Below are 21,670 nucleotides of genomic sequence, written 5' to 3' on the forward strand. Positions count from 1 at the left end.
TGGTGGTTTTAAGAAAATTTGAATTAACTATTAGTACTTAACAATAAGGAATTTCAATTAAATAAATGATTTCTGGATTTCCCTTGGGACACAATGAAAAGATCTGCCGATCCTGGGCCTGGATCCCTTCCCGGAACAAGGGGCGAGAGCTGGGTGAGGGCAGCCCCATGAATCAAGGCATGCCTTCTCCGGATGGCCACAGGCCCCACCACTGCTCTTTCCTTCACTTGACTGCGCCCCTCACTGTGTGACCTGCTTAGCTTTTGTAGCACTGAAATTGGAGGCCTCTTTCCCAGAACTATATCCTCATATTGTCACAAGTCAGAGGGAGCTTATAAGCAGCTAAAAGTGCTTGATCTCACCTGACTTCAGTCTCTTTTTACGAGAAACCTCCTCCCTCCCTTTCCCTATCTGTAGCTTAAGATGCCTGTGCATGCCTTCAGCTGTTCTCTTTGCTGCTGGAAAATTCAGTTGTCATGTCTTGTGTCACTTTCATCATGCAACGATCTTTGCAAATTAGCCCTCTGGCAGAGAGAGCCCCAACTATTTAGATCTGCCCCAAGCTGATAGAACAGCTAGGTAGAACGTTTCAAGAATAAGTGACAAAGGGGTGCTGTGAACATTATAACATGAATGGTATAATCTTGTGATTGTATTCTCAAGCATTCTAGCTAAGATTAGTGTAGTTTTCTACCAGCTGAATTCCATCAGTTTCCTACCTAATTCACCTGATATGACTCAGATATAGAATCTCTAAAACAGCAGGACTGATATCTAAATTAAAGAAAAAAACAAACAAAAAACCAGTGTGAGGAACAGATAATTTTTATGAAGTTAAATTTTTAAAAGTCAGGCCATTGATTAGAGAGATGGGCAATGAGCCCAATTCTGTTTGTCACATTCTGTCCGGAAAAGCAAACATCATTTTTCCTGGCTTTGTTTCCTGTATCCCAGCAGATCTTCACACAGATACACACAGCAGAGGTATATATCCTCTCTGTACCGTTAGGATGGCACTCAGCTGCATGGAACAAATGCCCAAATGTAATAATCTTTAAAAAGATTTGGGTTTGTATATCCTAAACAACAAAAAGATGTAGGGAGGTACTCCATGGCTGGTACAATGGCTAAATGATACAATAGGGTCTTCATTTCCTATCTTCCAGCTGTGCCACCTCATCATCACAAGATGGCAGCTGCACCTCCAGACATCACATCAGTATCCCAGGCAGGAAAGAGAAAGGAGGGAGGGTAAAAAGCATATGCCGTCTGACACTGCACCTCTTTATCAGGGGAGAAACTTGTTTCCTGGAAGCTACATAGAATAGATTTCTGCTTGTATCTAATTGGCCGGAAATACACACATGACCTAGCTTCACGATCATTTGTTTTCTGTTGGTGGGGGCAGGTAATGTCAACTTGAACAAAGTGGGCTTTGTTGGTAAGGAGGAAGGGGAGGAAGGGGAGAAGGGGTTTGGAGTAAATCCGACATTGGCCACACAGTCACTGAATCCCTACATTACTGAATACTCTTCTCCTGAAAACCTAGACCACATGGGAGTCTATAAGGTTGAGAAAAAGAAACAATTGGAAGGAAAGAAAGGAGGGAGAGGGGAGGGAGGGAGGCAGGAAGGAAGGAAGAAAAAAAGGAAGGATGGAAAGGAAGGAGGGAGGGAGGGGAAAGAATAATTCCTGTCTTCAAAGCATTCTCTCTCTGCTAAGAGAGACAGGTGTGTAAATAGGTAATCCATCAATAATCGCAACTCTCTCTCTGGGTGGTGGTCATGCCTCTGAGCACGGGATGCAGACGGTGCACTGAGCAATTCTAGGAGGCATCGTTCACATCATTAGTGTGGGGCATCTCTGAGCTGTGCAGTGCACGACCTGCACAAATGTATGAGACAGCCCTAGCACTGGCGATGATGATTAAATGGGATCATTAGAGCAAAGAGATGGTTGTGATCATTGACCATTTAATATCGAGAAACCTGAGGCTTAAGGAGATTAAGTATTAGATAGCATAACGAGTACCAGTCAGGATTCCGTTCTGCATATAATTCACTCCAAAGTCCATTTTCTCAGCCGCTGCTCTCTGTCTATACCCGCTATCTAATCTAGAGCATGGTCATGGTGGCCAAATGGCCTTCCGTGCCATAAAAATGCTCAGCGAGTGGCAGGAACTGTGAAGGTTAATAGGTGGATGTTTGAAGCCTGAGATAAAATAGGGTGCGGTTAGTTCTGGCTCCTCACAGGACTGGATAACAACACACCTGACTGACACACCTTTTGATGGAGTTTTCCGTCCCTGCAGCTCTGTGGGCTTACGGGGAATCCCCATCACGCCCAACACCAAAAAGGCAACGTCGACTCAAAGTTGTCTTTAATTGTATTTAAATCACAAAGCTTAACTGAATGTATTGACATTTATACCAAGAAATTAATTGACATTCTATTAACCTCAACCAGCAAATTAATTCTTCAGCCTCAGCCCCGGAGCGCTCGAAGGCTGAAGCACAGTTATTGATCATTGGCCGCGGCGTGGCTTGTTCACGTGGGAGCTCTGCAGCAAAGCCTAGAGGAACACAATCATCTCTTTCATATGAAGAACCAGCTGGATACATATTTGAATTATTTTTTATCCCAAAAGAATAAAACATCTCAGCCACTCGGTGCTTTCATTTGTCACGTTGGATGGGAGTTGGGAAAACCGTTAGTAGAGTTAGCAACGATCATCGCTGTCTGTTAATGCTGTTTGCGTTTCCAAGTGAATGTGGAACCTTCCTTTCTACTCCAGCAACTCAACTGCAAGCTTAAAGAGGTCGTGGCTGGAAAAAGAAAAGTAGTCCTTGCTCCTCCCTGATTCCAACGTCGAACTGACTGTCTTAGATTTTGTGTGTTCAGGATTTCGTTTGCAATTTAGCTGTCAGGTGTAGACGTTCGGGGATGCAGCCTCACTTTCCTGATGGAGACAGACCTCTGACCATCACTGATGAGCTTAGGGCTTCCTCTGAGACTCGCCGCTGGAAACCCTTGTCAAGACGATAAGAACCTCATTCCGAACGGTCTTCCTTTGACCTGTCCGTTGACATACCCTACTGGGATGGAGTCTTGATAGAGAACGCCCTTTTAGTGTGTTCTCTCTTTAAAAGTAAACACGCAAAAATGGAGGGAGTGGTAGAAGAAGCACGGAGTTGCCAGATGTAGCAGAGAAAATATGTTTAATTAAAAATTCTTGAGAGCAAAGTCTAGGGTAAATTCTGTGTCACGTCCAATTGTCAATTCCAGTCAGAAGGTGGAAGGAGCCTGCAGGCAGAGCTGGCACTTCAGAGAGGGACCCTTTTTCCAGTCCCCGAAGAGGAGGGACTGCAATATTCAGGAGCTAATTGTGTGGAATTGGTTTGCTTACCTTCCTTGCCAATTCCACCCTATCTGGATTTTCTGTGTTCTGTCCAAGTCTCACCCAGGGTTTCATCAGAGATGCTGAGCAGCAAGGCTTTATGGCGTCCCCGACCTGTTTATGCAGACGAGATGTGATCTTGGACAGTCTGCAGCCCTGGAGAGAATGCTCATGTGCCTGTTTTTTTTTTAAGTAAAAGACTCCCAACATAAGGAAATTTATCAAATAAAATGTCTCTCCATCTCAAAGTGAATATGTTTAGGAAAATGTCAAGAGGTGGAGATGAAAGAGTTAGCTTTATATTCTTTCTGTGGTTATCTGCAGCAGAAGTTCTGACTCACGCGTGGGAAACCCTTTCCGATTGGGGGTGGAGGTGGGGGACAGCCCCAGGACCATGCCAAGGATAGTTCACTTATAAATGGAATTTTGCCTTTCTTTCCTGTTACTGAGTGAAGACCTTTTGTGGCTTCTGGTTTTCCATCCCTCCCACTTTAGCGCCATCTATCCTTTACTTTGAAACGTTGGAAGCCCTCTTTAACTGAGGAGAATATGCACTCTTAAAAATCATTTAAAGTCAATCTATGTAAAATAGAGGCGAAATGTCATAATAAAAGTAGTTATAGATGAGGTTTGGTTAGGAACTTACCGTTTATAAATGAAGCTTAAGACAGAGAAGATCAGGTTATTTCATCTTAAATTAGCAAAAGTTATGATTAGAACTTTGGCCTTATTCTTCAAGGAAGGCTGAAGCCAGTATTGATTGGGTGGGAGAGGTTCTCTTTCAGAAAAAAAACCTCTTTCAGTTTTGATCAGTTTTGAAAAAGTAATGTAGGTCTTCATCAAATTTTCTCCAAGGCTTATCTTGTGATTTTGTTGGTCACGTTATTTGTTTCTGAAGCGCCTAACTTATCATCATCCTTGCTCATTTTCTTTTTCAAACACTAACACGTTTAACTCTGCCATGTCCTCATTTGTCAAACATTTTGTGTGTGAGTCAAGTAATTGAAGCAGCTCTCTGCAAGATTCCACTCACGGATTTTATTAAATATGACTTTAAAAAAAAATATTCCACTTTTAAAAGAGTGGAAATATCCCTTTGCAGTAGATTTTCGTGGCATCTTCATGTTATTGTGTTATGTATACAAACGGCAATCGGCAGTGAGGTTTATGATGACATTTAGGATGCAAATGCTAAGTGGGGAAATACAATTAAATGGGGTCTAACTTTATGTCAATGGCTCATTACATAACCCTTGTTGAGATACGAGGAACCCCTGTATTTATTGCAGTATCTCCTCCGCTTTCAGTCTTTCCATCCACTCTTTCGTGCTGCAGGGAAATCTGGTCTATATGCTTTAGCGGCTCTGTGTTTTTCAGGAGCAGTGGATACATCTGTGATGTGTCTGTTTTCTTGCAAATCTGCAGAAGTAGGTGGTAACCAGTGGAGATAGTCACTGGGCAGGAAGATGGGGCTCTATCAACAGGAGCTTAAAAAAAATCAAAACAGAAGCTCATATATATACACCATGAGCATCAGTCCAGCAAATTCCCCCGCAGCCCACATAAGCTCACATGTGTCTCTCCTACAGCCTTATTACTTGTGAATTTCTACCTGGTCTACCCACGACTTCTCTGGTCCACCTCTGATCCGTTCTCAACACTGCAGCCTTGGTGATGTTTTTGAGCCATTAACACTTTGCTTAAAGCCATCTGATGGACTCCCATTCAGCTGTGTAGGACTCCAGGGCTGCTTTTGCAAGTGCTAATGTCCTGGTGTGCTCTGAATATGGGAAACTCCATTTGTGTTTCTAGACAAGGGCAAGCCCATTCCTAGATTGACTTCTTGACCCCTAGGATCCCCGACATCAGACCCCAGCAGTGGCCCTATTCAGGGAGGAGCTGTGTGCTGAAATACAGGCTCTACAAGCCACCTTTATCATCAGAACAAGGAAAGAAAAAGCCAAGACTGCAGAATGGGAGGCATCCAGGTGAGGGATCTGGAATTGCTTGGCCAAGAAGATGGCAGCCATGTTTACAGGGGAGATTTCCTCCCTTCTTGGATTGACTTCCTGACTGCAGCCATTACTGACCCCGGCCCATCCATGGACTGATCTGGAGGGCCCTCCTTTGGCATTTCCACTGCAAACCCACCCTGCATCCCCTGGTGAGGAACCTCGACTGGGTGGTCTGGTGGGTATGATCACAGGTTTCATGGGAAGCCTGTCCCACCTCCCCACTGTGAAAAGAGCATGTCATCACTGCCTGCTCCCCACCACCCCATTCAGAAGCACCCATGGCTCAGCAAGAATCTCCACCCTTGCTCCACCCATCCCCACCTTCATCCCCATTGGCCCTACACTTGGACCTCTCCATGGAGGAGCCTGGTGCTGAACACAGGGTGTGCAGCTGGAAGGAAGGAGGTGATCAGTCTGACAAGAACTCCACTGGTTCCGAAAAGGACACCCTAAGGACAGTCAAACAAGCCTAAGGATCTTAGACATGTGGCAGGCCTGTGTGGTTTGAGTGTGGGTTTGGCTGTCATAATAATTGAGGTTTGCTACTGGCCCTTATAGGGCGGGGCCCAGGATGACAGATGTCCTGCAGTGTGGGATGGTTCCACACAATGAAGAATTGTCCCTTACTCTGTTTGACATGCTAACGTTCTGTAGACATTTTTGCAGAACCCATAGCTCATCGGAAAGAAGGTCGCATTTTTTCTTTTTTTACCCCATTGAAACAATCTATAGTTTTGGCTTGGCCTATTGTTCCTAGTTCAATTAAGATCATTTCGTACTTTTTATTCTCATATACAAATAAATCTGGTCTGTGGATTCCTACCCTAATCGCAGTTTTTTTTCCAGGGCCGATGCATACACTTGCATTTTCCTGTTCTTCTTACTCAGAACAGCCTCAGACCAACTCTTAAATCCAAATTTATTTATTGTCAGTGGGAATAACTATTGGACCACCTCATAACATCTTCTATGAAGATATTTCCAAGCATTTACTTTTTGAAATAAGTGTTATTTTATTGTTTGTAAAGGTTTCATAATTTCCCATTTCTCTTATGATAAAGACCAGAGATTAACAAACTTTTCCTCTAAGGAGTGAGATGGGAAATGTTTTAGGCTTTGTGGGCCACATAACTTTCTATCCTGCAGATTCTTTTTTTCTTTTTTAACAATGTTTAAAAATGTAAAAGCCATTTTTAGCCCAGGATCTGTGCTAGGCAAGCTATGGCTTGGATTTGACAGACCAGCCATAGTTTCTGACTCTGAAAAAAATAACCCTCAGGATGGCCCTCAGAGCCTCGGATGGTCTCCCCCTACCCACCCTTCAGCTGCCTCTTGTGGCTCAACTCCAGGCCACGGGGTGTTCCAGCCACACTGGTTTCTTTTGTTTTCTCCAGCCCATCCTGCCCCCTCCACACACGGGGCATTTGTGGGTGCAGTTCCTTCTGCCTGGAACCCTTTGGATTCCTACCCAGCCTTCATAGGGATCACAGTTCAAGCCTTGCTTCTTCGGGAAGCTGTACTTATCTCCCTGACTACACCAGGGGTCTCGAAAGTAGGCTATCTTGCCAGATACGTCTGCTTCCCACCTCTTCCTACAGTTGACAGTTACATTTGCTGACATGATGATTTATTCGGTGTTCATTTTCCCCAGTAGACTTACGTGCTAGAAGATCAAGGCTCTTCAGTAGCAAGCTCTTTGAGGGTTTGGAGGGAACCCTGATTTATAGCACTTGCCAATGCCCGTGGTGTAAATACTCCCACCACAGTCACTTTCAAGGTACCAAAGTGGTGTCACTGAATGTGGAGGAGGGAAGAGATGTGCAGAGTCAGCTCAGTTCTGGGCGACCACTAGATCTGAATCTTTTTAAGCTAACTTTTGTGTCTGCATCCCCATCACCCAGCGTGGTACCCAAGAAATAACAAGAATTCAAGAAATATCATTTGAAGGAATGAAAAGAGGGAGGGAGGAAGGGGAGGAGGTAGAAAAGGGAGGGAGAGAGGGGAGGAGGAAGGAAGGAAGGAAGGAAGAAAATATTGGTATGGGGAGCAGTGAAGCACAGAAATAAAAGGAAGAAATGCAGCATGATTTGGCTCAAGCTACAACCTTTTCATTTTTCTCTTCCAGAATAACTCTGGTTCCCAGACCACAGGGTATTATAAGGTGGAAATAGAGAACATGAGAAGATAAATTTATGATGACAAAAATTCTCCTTATAAAGTACATACATTACAGGGACTGTGCATATTTTACTCCGTAATGAAAGGTTTTTATTCTGAAAATGCTAATGAAAAAGTTAGAAAAAAGATGTCAGTAATGGAAAATTTTAATACTGTGATAATGTCTAAGAAGAAGCTATTTGTTTAATATCCTCCTTTTAATCTTGAAAATGAGATGTGAAGGGAGAGAGGACGAAAGGGTACCAGCTCCTCCATTTGGGAGACATCTGGTCCCGCATGTCCACGTCTGATGTGAATTTCCAAAATGCCATTGCAGGTGAGTGTTGGCTTGGTCTGGAGGATTCCTCCAAGTGGAGCTAGCGCTCCTTAGTTCCTGGAATAATGGTCCCTTCGCCCCTTCCCCCATTCCTCGTTTCTGTTATGGCCAAAATCTTTCACATAGCATTTGCTAATTGCCTTTGGTGCTCGCCTTACTTTAAAAGTTCCTTAAGTTTCCCTAGAAGTGGACCCTGAGACAAGGAGTTGTGTGCAAGTGATTAATGAAGGAAATGTCCCCGGAGAAACCGGTGAGAAATCAGGGACAGCAAAAAGGGAGGGAAGAACCCAAGTTACTTGGAGGGTGGCTTCAGCCTAATCCCGTGGAGGGGCTCTGTGGTGTCAGCAGTCTCCTGACTTTGACCCAACTGGAGGCAAGGGAGCCAGGCACCGTCAGACTCTGCCGAAGGGCCGCTGCCAAGGGAAGTAGACTCTGAGGCACTTTCAGCTCTTTGCACTGTGGGCAAAGTGCACTGCGGGCTCCCGAAACTCAAGAAGAGCCATCCCAGGAGAGTCGCCGGTAGACAGCATTAAAAACAAAAGCACTTGGAAGCCAGAGGTCAGGCACATGGAAATGACCGAAGGGCTATGGGGAGGTTTGGGTGGAACGCTGACACTGTCCACCATTATCTGCTGCCCAGTAATAAATGACTCATCCAGATGACCTCTGAAAAGGGTTCTGAATTTTTTGGAACACTTCTCAAACTATTTTCTAAGGGCACGGTCCTTAAGATACTAGATTTGTCCTCTCTCTGGCTTTACTTTTGTTTCCAGAAATTTTACCCATTTATCTTAGAGTACCATCTGGAAAAAGCTATGTTGGAAATGGAATTTCACTCTCTGCTTCCCCCACCCACCCCACCAGCTTACCCGCCACACTCACATGCACGTTGGAAGCCAATTGCCCATGTGGGTGGTTGCGGAGTGAAGTTTGATCATTGGCGTGCTTTTTAAAGACCTACATAATATGTTGGTTTTCTAATCTGGAAAAAAATGCAGGTAGCTTTAAGCTGCATTGCCTTGCATCTTAAATACTTAGCTTTAAATTGTTCTAATGCTGGCAGGTCCATGTCTGCATGGTTTCTTACCTCTCCAAATGAATGGTAGGCTTTCATATCTGGTGCTCCAGTTTCCACATCTCTACTTTGATTTATAGCCACATCATGGAACGTACAGAGTTGGCAGAAGACCTTAAAGGCAAGCTAATCTCAAAGCAGCTTGTACAAAAGTGTTCCAGCTTTGCTTGTGCAGAATTTATTTGAAGCAACCAGTTTCTGGGTCTCAAGTAAGCTCTGTGTGATGTACTGACCCGTGCTTCTATTGAGGGGTGAGAAGTTGCATTAGGATTTGCATTGCTAATAAGCATGCCTGTCCTTGCACTGGAAAAAGAGTCTGGGGCAGGTAACAAAGCGCTCAAGAGTGGGCACTCTGCTGTCAGATCCACTGCTCCTTCACATATTAGCTGGATGACTCTGCTGATGTGTTACCCTCTTGCAGCCTAGGTTTCTTGTCTGCAAACTGGGAGTAAATAACAATATTTATTGGAACACTGTGAGGATTACATAACGTAAGACATAAAAAGCCCTTAAAACAGTGCTTGGAACATTAAAAATACTCAATAAAAGTTAGCTGTTACGTGACTCTAGAGAAAGAGGCATGATAATCCTAAAATAAGACTTTTTATTTTGAAAATCATACCCACTTTGGGCCCTGGGATCTGCTGATACGGTCTTGCAAAGCCTCAAGTTTAGTTTTCTTTCTTCGGTATCTGAGTCTTGGTTCCTGGAGGACGTGGTCACTCTCTGTGCCCTAGCTGACCTGAGCCTTGGATTCTGAAAAGGCATTTCATTTCCCTTAAATTTTGGGAAGCCTCAGGCTCTGTCACTGTGGCCAACAACTGTGACTTTGTCTGTTTAAATGAAGCGCTTTCTAGTGAAAAGGCTTAGATTTTGAATGCAATGCACAAAGGGGTCCATGTAAGGGAAAGTTGTTGAGAAATGAGAAGAGCTCTCCAAATCAAGGATATGTTATTCATCATCTCTATAAAAGAGGATGGACGGCTACAAGATGCCTCCAGCCCACACGTATGGAGCCAGTCCCTGGGTATCTGAGGCGCACATGACAGGCTGAGTTCTCTACCGTGCTTCCATGTTGGTTGTCTTCCATACAGTGGATGGCTGCAAGCAAAACAGGCCAGGAGGTGGCTTCTTGGCTTACCTACGCTGGTAGCCACCATGCTGGGGGAGAAGCTAAAACTGGAGGCAGCTCCCATGCCCAGAACGCTCTCTAGTCTACAAGTGTGACATAGCACTGAGCCCCTCCATGTGTGACCACACTCTGTCCTCCATGCAAACCCTGCCCAAACTCCACAGCAGTACTGCCTTCCAGATGGAGCTCCCACACCAAGCATTGCCCATCCTATTGCTAATTGTTTGACTCACCTGTGGGGGAGGAGAGGCTGGAGGCTGGGCAGGTGAGCGTGTGTCTGAGCCACCAGAAGTGGTGTCTGAACACTTTAGTCTTATCCAGACCCTGTGCCTTGGCTGGAACTCTGTTCTTGTACCTCATCACTTTCATACTCATGGACATCTGAAACCCTGAATTCTTCTTCTTGGTTCACCTGTATCTTCACAGATTTTATGAATTGTATCTCCAAAACCCACTAACTTAGTACATTCTATTTCTAATACCATTGTATACAGAATACCTCCAAGAACAGAGATATCTACATAATTAAACTTTTGTAAACCTCTAACTCAGTTGTTCACAATCCTGGTTGCATGGTAGAATCACCTGGATAAAAACGAAAGAAAGAAGGAAGGAGCAGGGGAGAAAGAGGGAGGAAGAAAGGAAAGAATAAAGGAAGAAAAAAATAAAAAGGAAAAAGAAGGAAGAAAGAAACAGAGAAAAGAAACGAACAGGTGCCTGCTGCACTCAGGGACAATCAGAAATCTGTAGGAGTGGTGCCTGGTCATTGGGTTATTTGTAAAACTCCACCAGGCAACTTGAATGCGTGGGTGAGGTGGAAAGCCACTGCTCTAAGCAGAAATACTTTATGAACTTCCACTAAACCTACGATATTTATCTCCTATAACACAGTAGGTCCCCTTCTGATGACCAGGCACTATAGTCTGTGCTAGGCACAGCCTGGGACAAGGCACACGTGCCCACTGTTTTCAGGACACTTATGGTCTAGCACTCACACGCACAAACTGCAAATGTACAATCCTTAACTTTACTGTTAAACATGAAGAAGTGATAAATATTGCTAAATATGCAAGAGTTCTGGAAGCTCTCAAGTGCTAAATATTTACAAAAAGGTATTAAAATTCAAATTTGTACTGATTCGCCCAGACACATATGATGACATATTCCAAAGCTAGATCCCCATATGCAGAGTTTACAGAGGAAATTGTCAGGACTGAGTCCACAGCCCTAGTGAATCAGAGCTATTGAGAAACCCGCAAGCTAAGGGGTCATTCAAGAAAAACCCACATTTGCAGACAATTTCAGGACACACCACCTTCCTAAAATTTGCTCTGATCCCCATGTTAAGAATTCCCAACTTAGGGTGTTTTCATCAGCACATCAAAGACAGGACAGCCAGCTCAAAAGAGACCCTGTTTCTTTTATGTCTTGACCAGATAAGGGATCAAAGGGAAAAGAGAAAATCAAATTTTATAGGACAGCTGGGTAAGGCTACTGAAGGAATAAAATTAGATGAGTAAATAGAGCACTTTTAAAACTACTATTGATGTTATAGATGGGTCTTGTAGAATGGGAAGAATTTGAATATATGGAGAGACTCATAACGGTGTTTCCGATAAAGTGAACTCCATAAGCAAAGTATGAGGATGTGGAGGTAAGAAAAGTCTTGTATTCCCACGGAAGCAAGGAGTGTTCAGTTTGCCTGAGATTAAGGCATCTGGAAGGAAACAGGAGAGAATGCTGTGTGGTATCCAGAGGAGGGCCAGGTCATTACATATAAGGAGTCCCTGCTGGGTGGGAGTTCCTATAACGCCTGCACTGTGGGGCTGTGTTCCTGAACTCAACCATTACCCATTCTGTTCTGTAAATCTCCTTTTTCTTTTGACTAAAACCAGTAGGCATAGCCCAAAGAAGGATTATCCCATTTCATGAATGGGAAAGTCATACTGAAATTCTCATAAATTCCAACTATAAAAATAAAGGTGCACTCTATCATCTTGATCCCAAGTTTTCTTTACTCATGGAAACCACTAGTTTGAGGATCTCAAAAGACAACGACATGTGTCCTATGAAAAGAAGGCTAAGAGAGGGAATAAATCCACAGTGGCTGATGCGATTTGTTTCCAATTCTTATCACAACTCCTGTTTCTCAAAGAGTTAAACATCTTTCTTTCAGGAACCAAGAGAGAGTGAGTCTTGCAGCATTTGAAAAGCAGGTGCCATCTTCCTGCAGTCTTTGCTCACAGTCCATTGCAGCGACTCCTGTTCCGTGGGAGGGCTTGCTGCTGAAGCACAAAGGTAGCCTCTGCAGTTGGGGCTGTCTCTTTGGAGAGTCCTTCTCATCTCGTTTCTCTCTTCCTTGCCCTCCTCCCCTTCCTCCTCCTCCCCCTCCTCATCCTTTTTTCATTATGGTCACCCCTGATATTCCAATACTCTGTCTCATCCCTTACTTTGAGGAAAAAGCTCCCTGGGAGCCCCACCATTTAGCTCTGAGCTTATTGATAAATTTGCATGGGTTTGATGGTGTGATAAAAATGTTTCAGTAGCTTTGCCATATATAAAAGGCCAAACTCTGTATTCCTAAATGTCAGATGTCAGTGATCGTTTTAGAATTACGTGAAATTTGAATCTTTAGAGACAGATCTGATAGGTAGAAGCTGCTTTGGGCACAAAGGCTTAAGAAGCGTCTCTCTTAGCTGCCTCCTCTGTCAATTCCACCTGCACAATCTTCACTTCTTCCCTCAGGGAGTGGCTGGCATCACACCAGCCTTTTTCCTACCTGTCACGCAGGAGAGCAGACGTTTTATAAAAGCTGACTGCGAAGAGACAGAGAGGCAGCCAGTTCCTTAAATTAACATAAATAGCTGTGAAAATCATCCTGGTATTCTAACTTTGATTTATTTCAGATGCATTTTTATAGGGAAATCCAGAATGTCTGAAAACTAATAATTGTCACAATTACTCCTCTCTCCAAGTAACATCTGGCTACTTCTGCATGCTCATCAGCCTGGACCCCGTGGCACTGAACTCCTCTTCATGCCTCGTCTCTGATTCTCTGCAACTCTCTCTCACGCCCACTGGATAACAAAACCACACCACCTTCAGACACCTTTAAAATTCTGTGCACCCAATTTGAACAGACTAAAGCTTTGGAAAATCCAGTATAGGCAGCATTTAAATTTTTGGGAGTGAGGGAAAGAATCCTACTCTCCTAGATGGAGAGAGGGGGAGAAAGCATTTAGGAAATGCAATCACCATTTCTGGTACTTATCCACAAACACCCACCCCAGGAAAGCCGAGCCACTCACAAAAAGCAGGAGTGGGAAGCTTGAGTGATGGTGTCTGAGGCCAGGCAAATGCCGCGAATCGTGTTCAAGGTGGTTTACTCTTTTGGGAAGTGCATCTCTGAAATGCTCTTTGCAGGGATGATGGGAACACGTGTGAAGTAGTGAAGTGCTGCCCATTGTCCGCCAGTGTGCCCACACTCCAGTCCTCAAAGGTGTTCTCCTCTCCTTCTCTCCAGTGTGGATGGCGCCTCCTATGAAGTCATGCAGATCGACGTAGAAATTGAAGAACCCAGTGACCCACCTGCCACACAGCTTGTCACATGGCAGGTTGAATATCCAGGAGACATCACATCTGACTTGGGTGTATCCAAGATCTACGTGAGCCAAAAGGACTTGATCGGCATCATCCCACTGGCCATGGTAAGAATGTCCCCACCTGGGACTGTGAATGCAGAGCTTGGGGGAAGAAAAGAGTCAGCTCTGTGACCCAGACGTGGTGGGGTAAGGTCAGTGAGCCAGAAACCAGGCAGGGGAGAAACTGAACCAGGAAATGTACTGCAAATTCTCAAAAAAATTTTTCCTAAAGAATATTTTCAGAATCTTATCTAGAAAATAATAAAACTCCAGGTATTAGATTTGGGTCTTCCATTATATGAAAAGTATTGGTGATTTAATAAGTGTGTTTGTATGATACAGTCTATTTAAGGATCTAAAACACGTACACCTGCAGAGACCAAAGAGATGAAGGAAATGAGTGAACGTGACAGGTCCTTGGCAAACACCCACCCAGTGTAAAGGCCCCGGCCAGTGTCCACCATGCAGGAAAGCCAAGCCAGGTTCTGAATTCTTAGGATCTCCTGATTTCTGAAGAGAGGCCATAAATATAGTTTTAATGTAAAACGTCAACTTGTGCATATTGGCACTCATTTTAAAAATAAATAAAGCACTCTATGGGAAAGAGTTGTCTGTATTGCATTCTTAGGCCATCTATTTATAACGTGTAATCTAAAAGGCTTAGGACTGTAAGTCTGTCCATGTATTTCCCAGCATTTGTGGAACAGAGATGGGCTTTTATCCTGGAGAGGACCAGCCCCTGGTTTCTACGCAACATAAAACATTGCCTGTGGGAGACTGATGACCCGTGTTCACCTGAACGAAATACACCAACACCTTGTGTAGCCTGGCTTTCCGAGGAACTCGTCCAGAGCCCCTACAAAGGAATAATGTTTTTCCTTAACGTGAATTTTCACAATGCAAATGCTTGGGCATGTTAGTCTGCCAACAATAATTTGAGCTTTCCCTTGTTACAAAAGTACTTTTACTGTCAGAAGTGAAGTATGAGTTGACCTATCCTTTGACTGCCTGGTGTCTCCCCCTCACCATCTATTAGAAACTATTGGCAGGTGTTATTCTGTGGTAATGGAAGGACATCAGGAATCAATCTTTCAGTGAAAGGTACCATGGACAGTTGCCTAGTGACGACAAGTTAGTTACAATGCTGTTCATTAGGAGATATAAAGGTGTGTGGGTACTTACGTTGATAAGGACTCTCATTAACCATTTCTTTAATTTTGAAGGCACGGAGCCTCCCCTGATACATTGTTTCATGAGTGACAGTAGCGCTCCTTCATTTAGGCTATTAGTGGTTCTGCACTGGGCATGGCAAGACCGTTTGTCTTGAATCGGTAATTACTTGAATTTGCTCCTTTTCAGCACCTTTGGTCTGTTGAGCTTTTAGCAGTTCTCTGAGCAGCTTCCGTTGCTTTGCTCAGCAAAAGCCAGTTGACTTTGTTTTCTGCACTCAGCATTTCTCCCACCTAGAATGTGCCTAATGCTCCTGTTTCCTGTTCCAAACCCCTTGTTCACAACCCACATGAATCCCGAGCCTCACCAGAGCCCCTCTCTCTGCCCTCACGGGTCTCTCAAACTGTTCTCGTCAGCCTCTCTTGCTATGATATCGTGTGATGCTATAAGGTTGTATAATGGCAGAGCTAGAAAGGGTCTCAGCTAAGACCTTGTTGACCCTTTTATCAGTTAAGAATTAAATTTGGCTGAAAGCAAGAGAGCTCCTCACCCACCCACTCCACTCTACAGTGGCTAATAGTGGCTGAAGTACAAATGTGTTTTGTTTTTTAGTGTAAAGGAACTCCTAAGGGTGATGGCCCAGGGCTAGCATGGTGCCTTATGCCATCTGAAACCCAGGCTCCGTCTTTATTTCTGCTTCAGCAGCCAGGGGCATGGATTCCATCCTCATGTTTACCACACAGTCCAAGATGGCTGCTGGAATGCCAGCCAGCATATCCAAATTCTGCCGACCAGAAAAACCCTAAGAAATGCAGAAATCAAACAGGGTCAGTTCCTTTTCCCTTTCAGTAAGCCTTCACAAGAATCCAACATAATATTTCTGGTTACATCCAATTGGCAAGGAACTTAGTCATGCGGCCCTACCTGGTTGGAAGGAAGGCTGGTAAATCTATTATTTAGCATAGCACATAGATCAGATTCTGTTTCAAGGAATGAGAGGAGATTAGATATTGCAAGGCAATGAGCAGTATTTGCAACAATTCTCCTTCATTTCCACATGAGGAAACTGAGGCTCAGAGAGGTTACTCGTCTGGGCGCCTGAGTGTTTTCGATTCTGTATTGGTCTTTTTTTTTTTGAGGAAGATTAGCCCTGAGCTAACATCTGCCACCAATCCTCCTCTTTTGCTGAGGAAGACTGGCCCTGAGCCAACATCCTCGCCCATCTTCCTCTACTTTATATGTGGGATGCCCACCACAGCATGCTTGCCAAGCGGTGCCATGTCCACACCCGGGATCCGAACTGGTGAACCCCGGGCCGCCAAAGCCAAACGTGCGAACTTAACCGCTGCGCCACCGGGCCGCCCCTGTATGCGTCTTTATGAGCCTCCTAGGAAGCAAAATAATATAACTAAATCAGTCTCCACTTACTAGCTATGCAACCATACTTACTATCACTGTGCCTCAGTTTCCTCATCTGTAAAGGGAGGAAAGAGATAATTGCTACTCACAAGTGCTTAAAGAGTGCCCAGTCCAGAGCAAACCTAGAGTACGTGCCGGCTCTTCTGACGACCATTTTCTCACTGAAGGCACAGGAGAAAGCATCTCCGGCAATGATGTTGTAAATTCCTTCAGGAAAGGGCGTGGTCCCAGCCCCCGTATCTCACAGTATAAGAAGAGCGCTGGGCAGTGTGTAGAGGCTCACTGATTCTGGAACTGAGTGGAAAGAATTGGATGAAAACACTCCTGGTCTGATGAGTTTTTACTAATACTCTCTGAGCATCTTCCCTGGAAATAAGACTCCTGACTCCCCGGTCTCCTGTATTTGGAGTGTTCTGAAGCCCCTTTCCAGACCAAGCTGCTTCATTTCGCCTTTGACTTGTTGGTGAAAAGTTGTTGCCAGTTCATGGAGGTTACCATCATTAAATAGACCTTTTGCCATTTTGTTTCATTTTCACTTTATTTTTGTTCATTGTTTGTTCATTGAGGGAAATTTGAAGGAATCTGATATCCATGCATCTATTTATCTATTCATTTGTGTCACAAGCGCTGGAAATATTAGAGAAAAAGAAGGAAAGCCAGCTCCCCAGGACCGTGATGGTGAGGAGAGGGTGCTTTGAGCTGAGATCAGGGCCACACTGGAGCTTGTGAGCTGGAGGAAGGAGGGGGGTCTTTGAATGAGGTGGGAGGCCCCCGGAAGGCTTTAGGCAAGGGAGTCACATGGGCGATTTATGCCTGAGGAGAACACTCTGGCTGTCCGCGGAGAGTGGATCTGGGAGGGCAAGAGGGGCATTAGAGTGGTAGGGACTGTACCTTGGGTGCTGTAATGAGCTTGAAATTTACTTGTCCCCACCTTCTTGTCTGAATGTCAGCAGCCTGGGGGCTATCTGGTGGCTCTAGGGGGCTAGGACATAAGACATAGCCTCCCTCTATCCTGTTGCTGAGTGACCCCAAACATATTGACCTCATCCCCATGGTCCCCAATGAATAACAGCCGTGTCCACATGGCAGCCAGCAGGAATAGGCCAAGGGGACATGTGTGGAGTGTGCATTGAGGACGTGACCCTTCTCTGAATACTCCGCCTCTGCTCCCATCCTATGAGCCATGAGCTCAGCCGAGTGACCACATGTGGCCACAAGGGAGGCTGGGAGAGTGAGCTTCACCCCAGGAGGCCATGTGTCCAGCCACGAGTATATTACGGAGGAAGCAGGAAAGAATGCAAGTGAGGCCACACTGATGCTATCCTGGACCGCACGGTCGTAGCAGTGGAGAAAAGAGAAGTGCACTGTTTTAGGAGACTGCTTAGTGGGCAGATGACGGACTTTCCAATGCACTGGACGTAGTTGTGAAGGAAAGACGAGAGTAAACGATGAGTCGTAGTTTGGGGCCCAGTCCAAAAGTTCCCCACGGATCTCCATGATGCCACCAAAAACACTTAAAATGTTTGAGAGACTTTCTGTTATAAAACGTCCTAGGGTTTACATTTTTGTACACAATTCTTTGCACACATCTCTGATTGATTTCCCGAGATAAACTTTTAGAAATAAATTTGAATCAAAGGTTATGCAATATTGTAATATTTTTGGATAACAGTTGCCAAACGGCCTTCAAAAGTTTAACCAATTTACCATTCCACCTGCTGTGATACTGGTACCCATTTCCCTGCAACTTCGCCAAGACAGAACATTAAAATTAAAAAATGGGCAATTTACTAAGCAAAAATTATATCTCAGTGTTGCCTTAATTTGCCCTTTTGTGGTTACATTCTTTATTTCTGTATTTACATTTGTTCTTAGCCCACCTTCTTTTTCTATTGGGAATTCAACTTATTATTATTTTGTCATAAAAAACATTTTTATTGTGATAAAAAACACATAACATTAAATTTACTGTCTTTACCACTTTTAACTGTACGATTCATTCATCTTCAACATGTTCACATTGTTGTGCAACAGATCTCTGAAACTTTTTCCTGTTACAACCCTGAAACTCTGTGTCCACCCAACATCAGTCCCCGCCCCCGCCCCGCCCCGCCCTTGGTGAGCCCCTTCTACTTTCTGTTTCTGTTTGGATTGACATATTGCAAGTATTCTTCCTGAGTGATCATCTGCCTTCTAATCTCATGGGTCATATGTTTTAGCATACAGAAGTTTTTGGGTATTTGTTTAGTTTTCCTGTAGTCACATCCATTGATCTCGTCCGTAATGGAAATCCCTCCTGTCGCCCTAATTATGACCAAAAGGAAAAAACAAGCCCGCTTTATTTGTTCTTGTAAAAGCTCCAAATATCCACATAGCCACACACAGCGCACTTGCAGCGGTAGAACGGTAACAGTGAAAGGAAATGCAGCTGCGGCTCCTTAGCCTGTTATTAAGGATTTGGGATCCGCGTGGGGTGAGTCTGGTGGCCTCTCCGTTCTTGGTGTGATATATAATTCCATCTCCAGGAAGCCTTGGAAGTAAGATGCAGTTAAGCACTTAGATTCAAAGCTGATTTTCCAAAAGACATTTATTTCTTCCTCAATATTTTGCCTATTTTTTCCTGAAGTCTATGGCCTTAAAAGCTTTTTTGTGTCTTTTTTTTTAATCCGTTCATGTATTTCCATGAGTTTATTACATGATTTTCTTCTGTTCAGGAAGTGATGGCTTACTATCTCGTAGGTAAATATATTTTTGTCCTTAGGGAGAAAATTCTTAGGAAAGGTCGTTAAATGTGCATTAACATTAATTGAGTTAGTGCATATCTGTAACTGCACGTCAGTGTCTGATTCCCGGGAGCGGTGTTTGCAATTCTCAGAAGAGTTGGAACACATCTTTCTGGGGTGGACGGCCCAGTTTCTGCAGGCTCTTCAACATCCTTCTCTCTAACTGCTTCCTGAGTTTCGGCTAAAACCAGTATTTTGAGCTTCTGCCAAGATTCGGAGATAATGATACTGATATTTATCAATAGGAATACCACACCAGTTAGTCCTTTAAAACATATCAACACGTCCTCTTCATTTTAAAATAAAACAAACATTATTTCATTCCTGTTGGTAGCCGCAGTTCAGGTATCGTAATTGTGGTTGCTGTTGTAAGTGTGGGAAATGGACGTGGATCACTGAGCTCTCCTGTGGGTTGTAGGAACATGCCCTCCCCCCATGTTGCACCCCTGATGAGGGTCTCATTTTGCTTTGTGTCCCAGCCTTGACTACCAAATTGTAGTTATTAGAATTGAGTTGGGACTTTACATAAAACTGAATCAGGAGATACAGTCAGGATAGACAATTATTCTCCTTGAAAATAATCAGAGGAGACCTCTCACCCTAATGGGAGATTTGGCGATGGTGACATTCCGTGATGTTTACAGTGACATGAGGTTACAGACATGCATGCCAGCCCCAGCCCTGCAGATCCTTGGGGAATGCCCACAGAGTTTTTAAACAACATCAAAGAGTCGAATATGCCATGTGCTCTTCGTGAAGTGCAATTTGGTACCCCATTTTGAGCTTTTCCTTAAACGTGATGCTAATGGGCATGCAGATGAATCTCGGAACTCTCTCTGTATTGCCCACCGACTCCACATCCTCCGAGGAGTCTCCCTTGATCCTCACAGTCAGATGCAACCCTCATTGACTCATGTTCTGTCCACTCTGTGGTTTCCCTGTGATCGGTAAGTGCAGTAGGCAAGTCAGGAGATTGAGACACTCTTGAGTTAATTTGCCGGTTGAGCCCGTACCACTGGGAGCCATAATAGGCAAGAGCCATACCAAGATGATGGGATGACCTAAGCTCAGCATGTCCCTTATGTACCCTCCAAGTCCTTCCTCACTACGTTTCGTTGTTGGAACCCCACTGGCACCCTTCCAACCTGCAAACCCTCTTCCAAAGCAGAGGCAGCTAGACTCCAAGGCACCATTCCTTACTGACTGTTTCTGTGACATTCAGATGCTGCTTTCTCCTGTACGAGTCCCCAGAACCCAGACAACCATAAGTGGGAGCTATGCAGTTCAGACTTCCGCGGCCCCTTCGCTGACTCGATTGAATGTTGAGTTTTGTTCTTGTATGATTCTTGGGATTATAAGAAAGAAAACATTAAATAAAATCTTCCCTTCTTGTCTCGTTTGCGTCTTCTTAAATCTTACTGATCAAGGCATGTTCTCCTAAATCTATGACTCAGTAGAATATTCCATTTCTCTACGCCTACCAGACAAAACTCACTCACATTTTTATAACCATATAATTTACTCTTGTAAAGCTTCTGATGAAATGCATTTTAAATAAGCTTTCCTGAATCGAATACATTTTTCTTCTTAAACAAAATGAACTTCCTTTTCGTCAACCACATCCTCCCTAATCTTCAGACCCTTCAGGACTTAGTCTCCTGGCACATCCACCTTGCCTGGATCCTCTCCTCCCTACACTGTGATTGCCATCAATCCATGTGCTCTCCATGTTTGTACACCTGGCAGAAGGCACGGGGCCAGCTCGTAGTAGATGCCCAGAGAACGGTCTCCCCACCGTTGTCGAGTCCAGGGGTCTGTGGAGACAGAGTAACGCTGAGTCCGTGATCTCCCGTCAGTTTTGAAGTCAGCCCACATAAGTGCCTTGACAGTCACCTACTGAGATGAGGACTTGAGAAAAGGCCCCCAAACTGTGGCAGGAAACTATCTTCCCTGGCTCCAATAATGAAATTTCTTTTTATTTTTGGCATAAAAGCAGATTCTTGGCTCTTTTTTATTTGACTTTTCATGGGATTCTTTTCCTGTGTCAGCCTGTTAATTAATATGCCAGATACCCTCAGTTGTTTTGCTCAGACTTTTTGAAAATTCAGTCACACTGCATAGCACACCACTGCTTTCATTTTTATACTTTCTCAACCAAGTGCAAATTAAGACGTTGCAAGAGCCCTTGAGAAAAATCTCCGCTCCAAGACGCATTCTTGCTCTGTGTGTTTGTCGAGTAGCCATGGCTGCCCCAAAAAGCATTCACAATACTTACACCAAATACTTACTGTTCGTTAGGTACCAGGCACGGCTCTGTGTACCTCCTTCTAGACATTAACGCATCTAATCCCCACAGTGACCCAGTGAAGCTGGGACTGTGCTTATCCCCACTTCACAGATGGATGAGGGCACACAGCTTGACGAATGGCCCCAAGTGACCCGGCTGAGAAGCTGAGCTGGAATTAGATTCTGGATGGCTGGGCTCCAGAGTTCATGCTCGCAGCCAGTCCACTGTACCACCCTCCTCAGTGAAATCAGAGTCTA

At 44.4% G+C, this 21,670-nt stretch overlaps 1 protein-coding gene across 1 annotated transcript in view; it reads left to right on the plus strand.

The window, feature by feature from the left end:
- The window catches only part of TMEM132D (transmembrane protein 132D), a 595,229-nt gene that overhangs the window by 380,680 nt on the left and 192,879 nt on the right, over positions 1-21,670 (plus strand). The window contains exon 4 of the mRNA XM_046638733.1: positions 13,637-13,820. Within this exon, the coding sequence (XP_046494689.1) occupies positions 13,637-13,820 (184 nt within the window). The remainder of the gene's footprint in view (positions 1-13,636; positions 13,821-21,670) is intronic.

This window comes from Equus quagga, chromosome 15 (genome assembly GCF_021613505.1).
Source record: "Equus quagga isolate Etosha38 chromosome 15, UCLA_HA_Equagga_1.0, whole genome shotgun sequence".
In the NCBI taxonomy this organism is placed as follows: domain Eukaryota; kingdom Metazoa; phylum Chordata; class Mammalia; order Perissodactyla; family Equidae; genus Equus; species Equus quagga.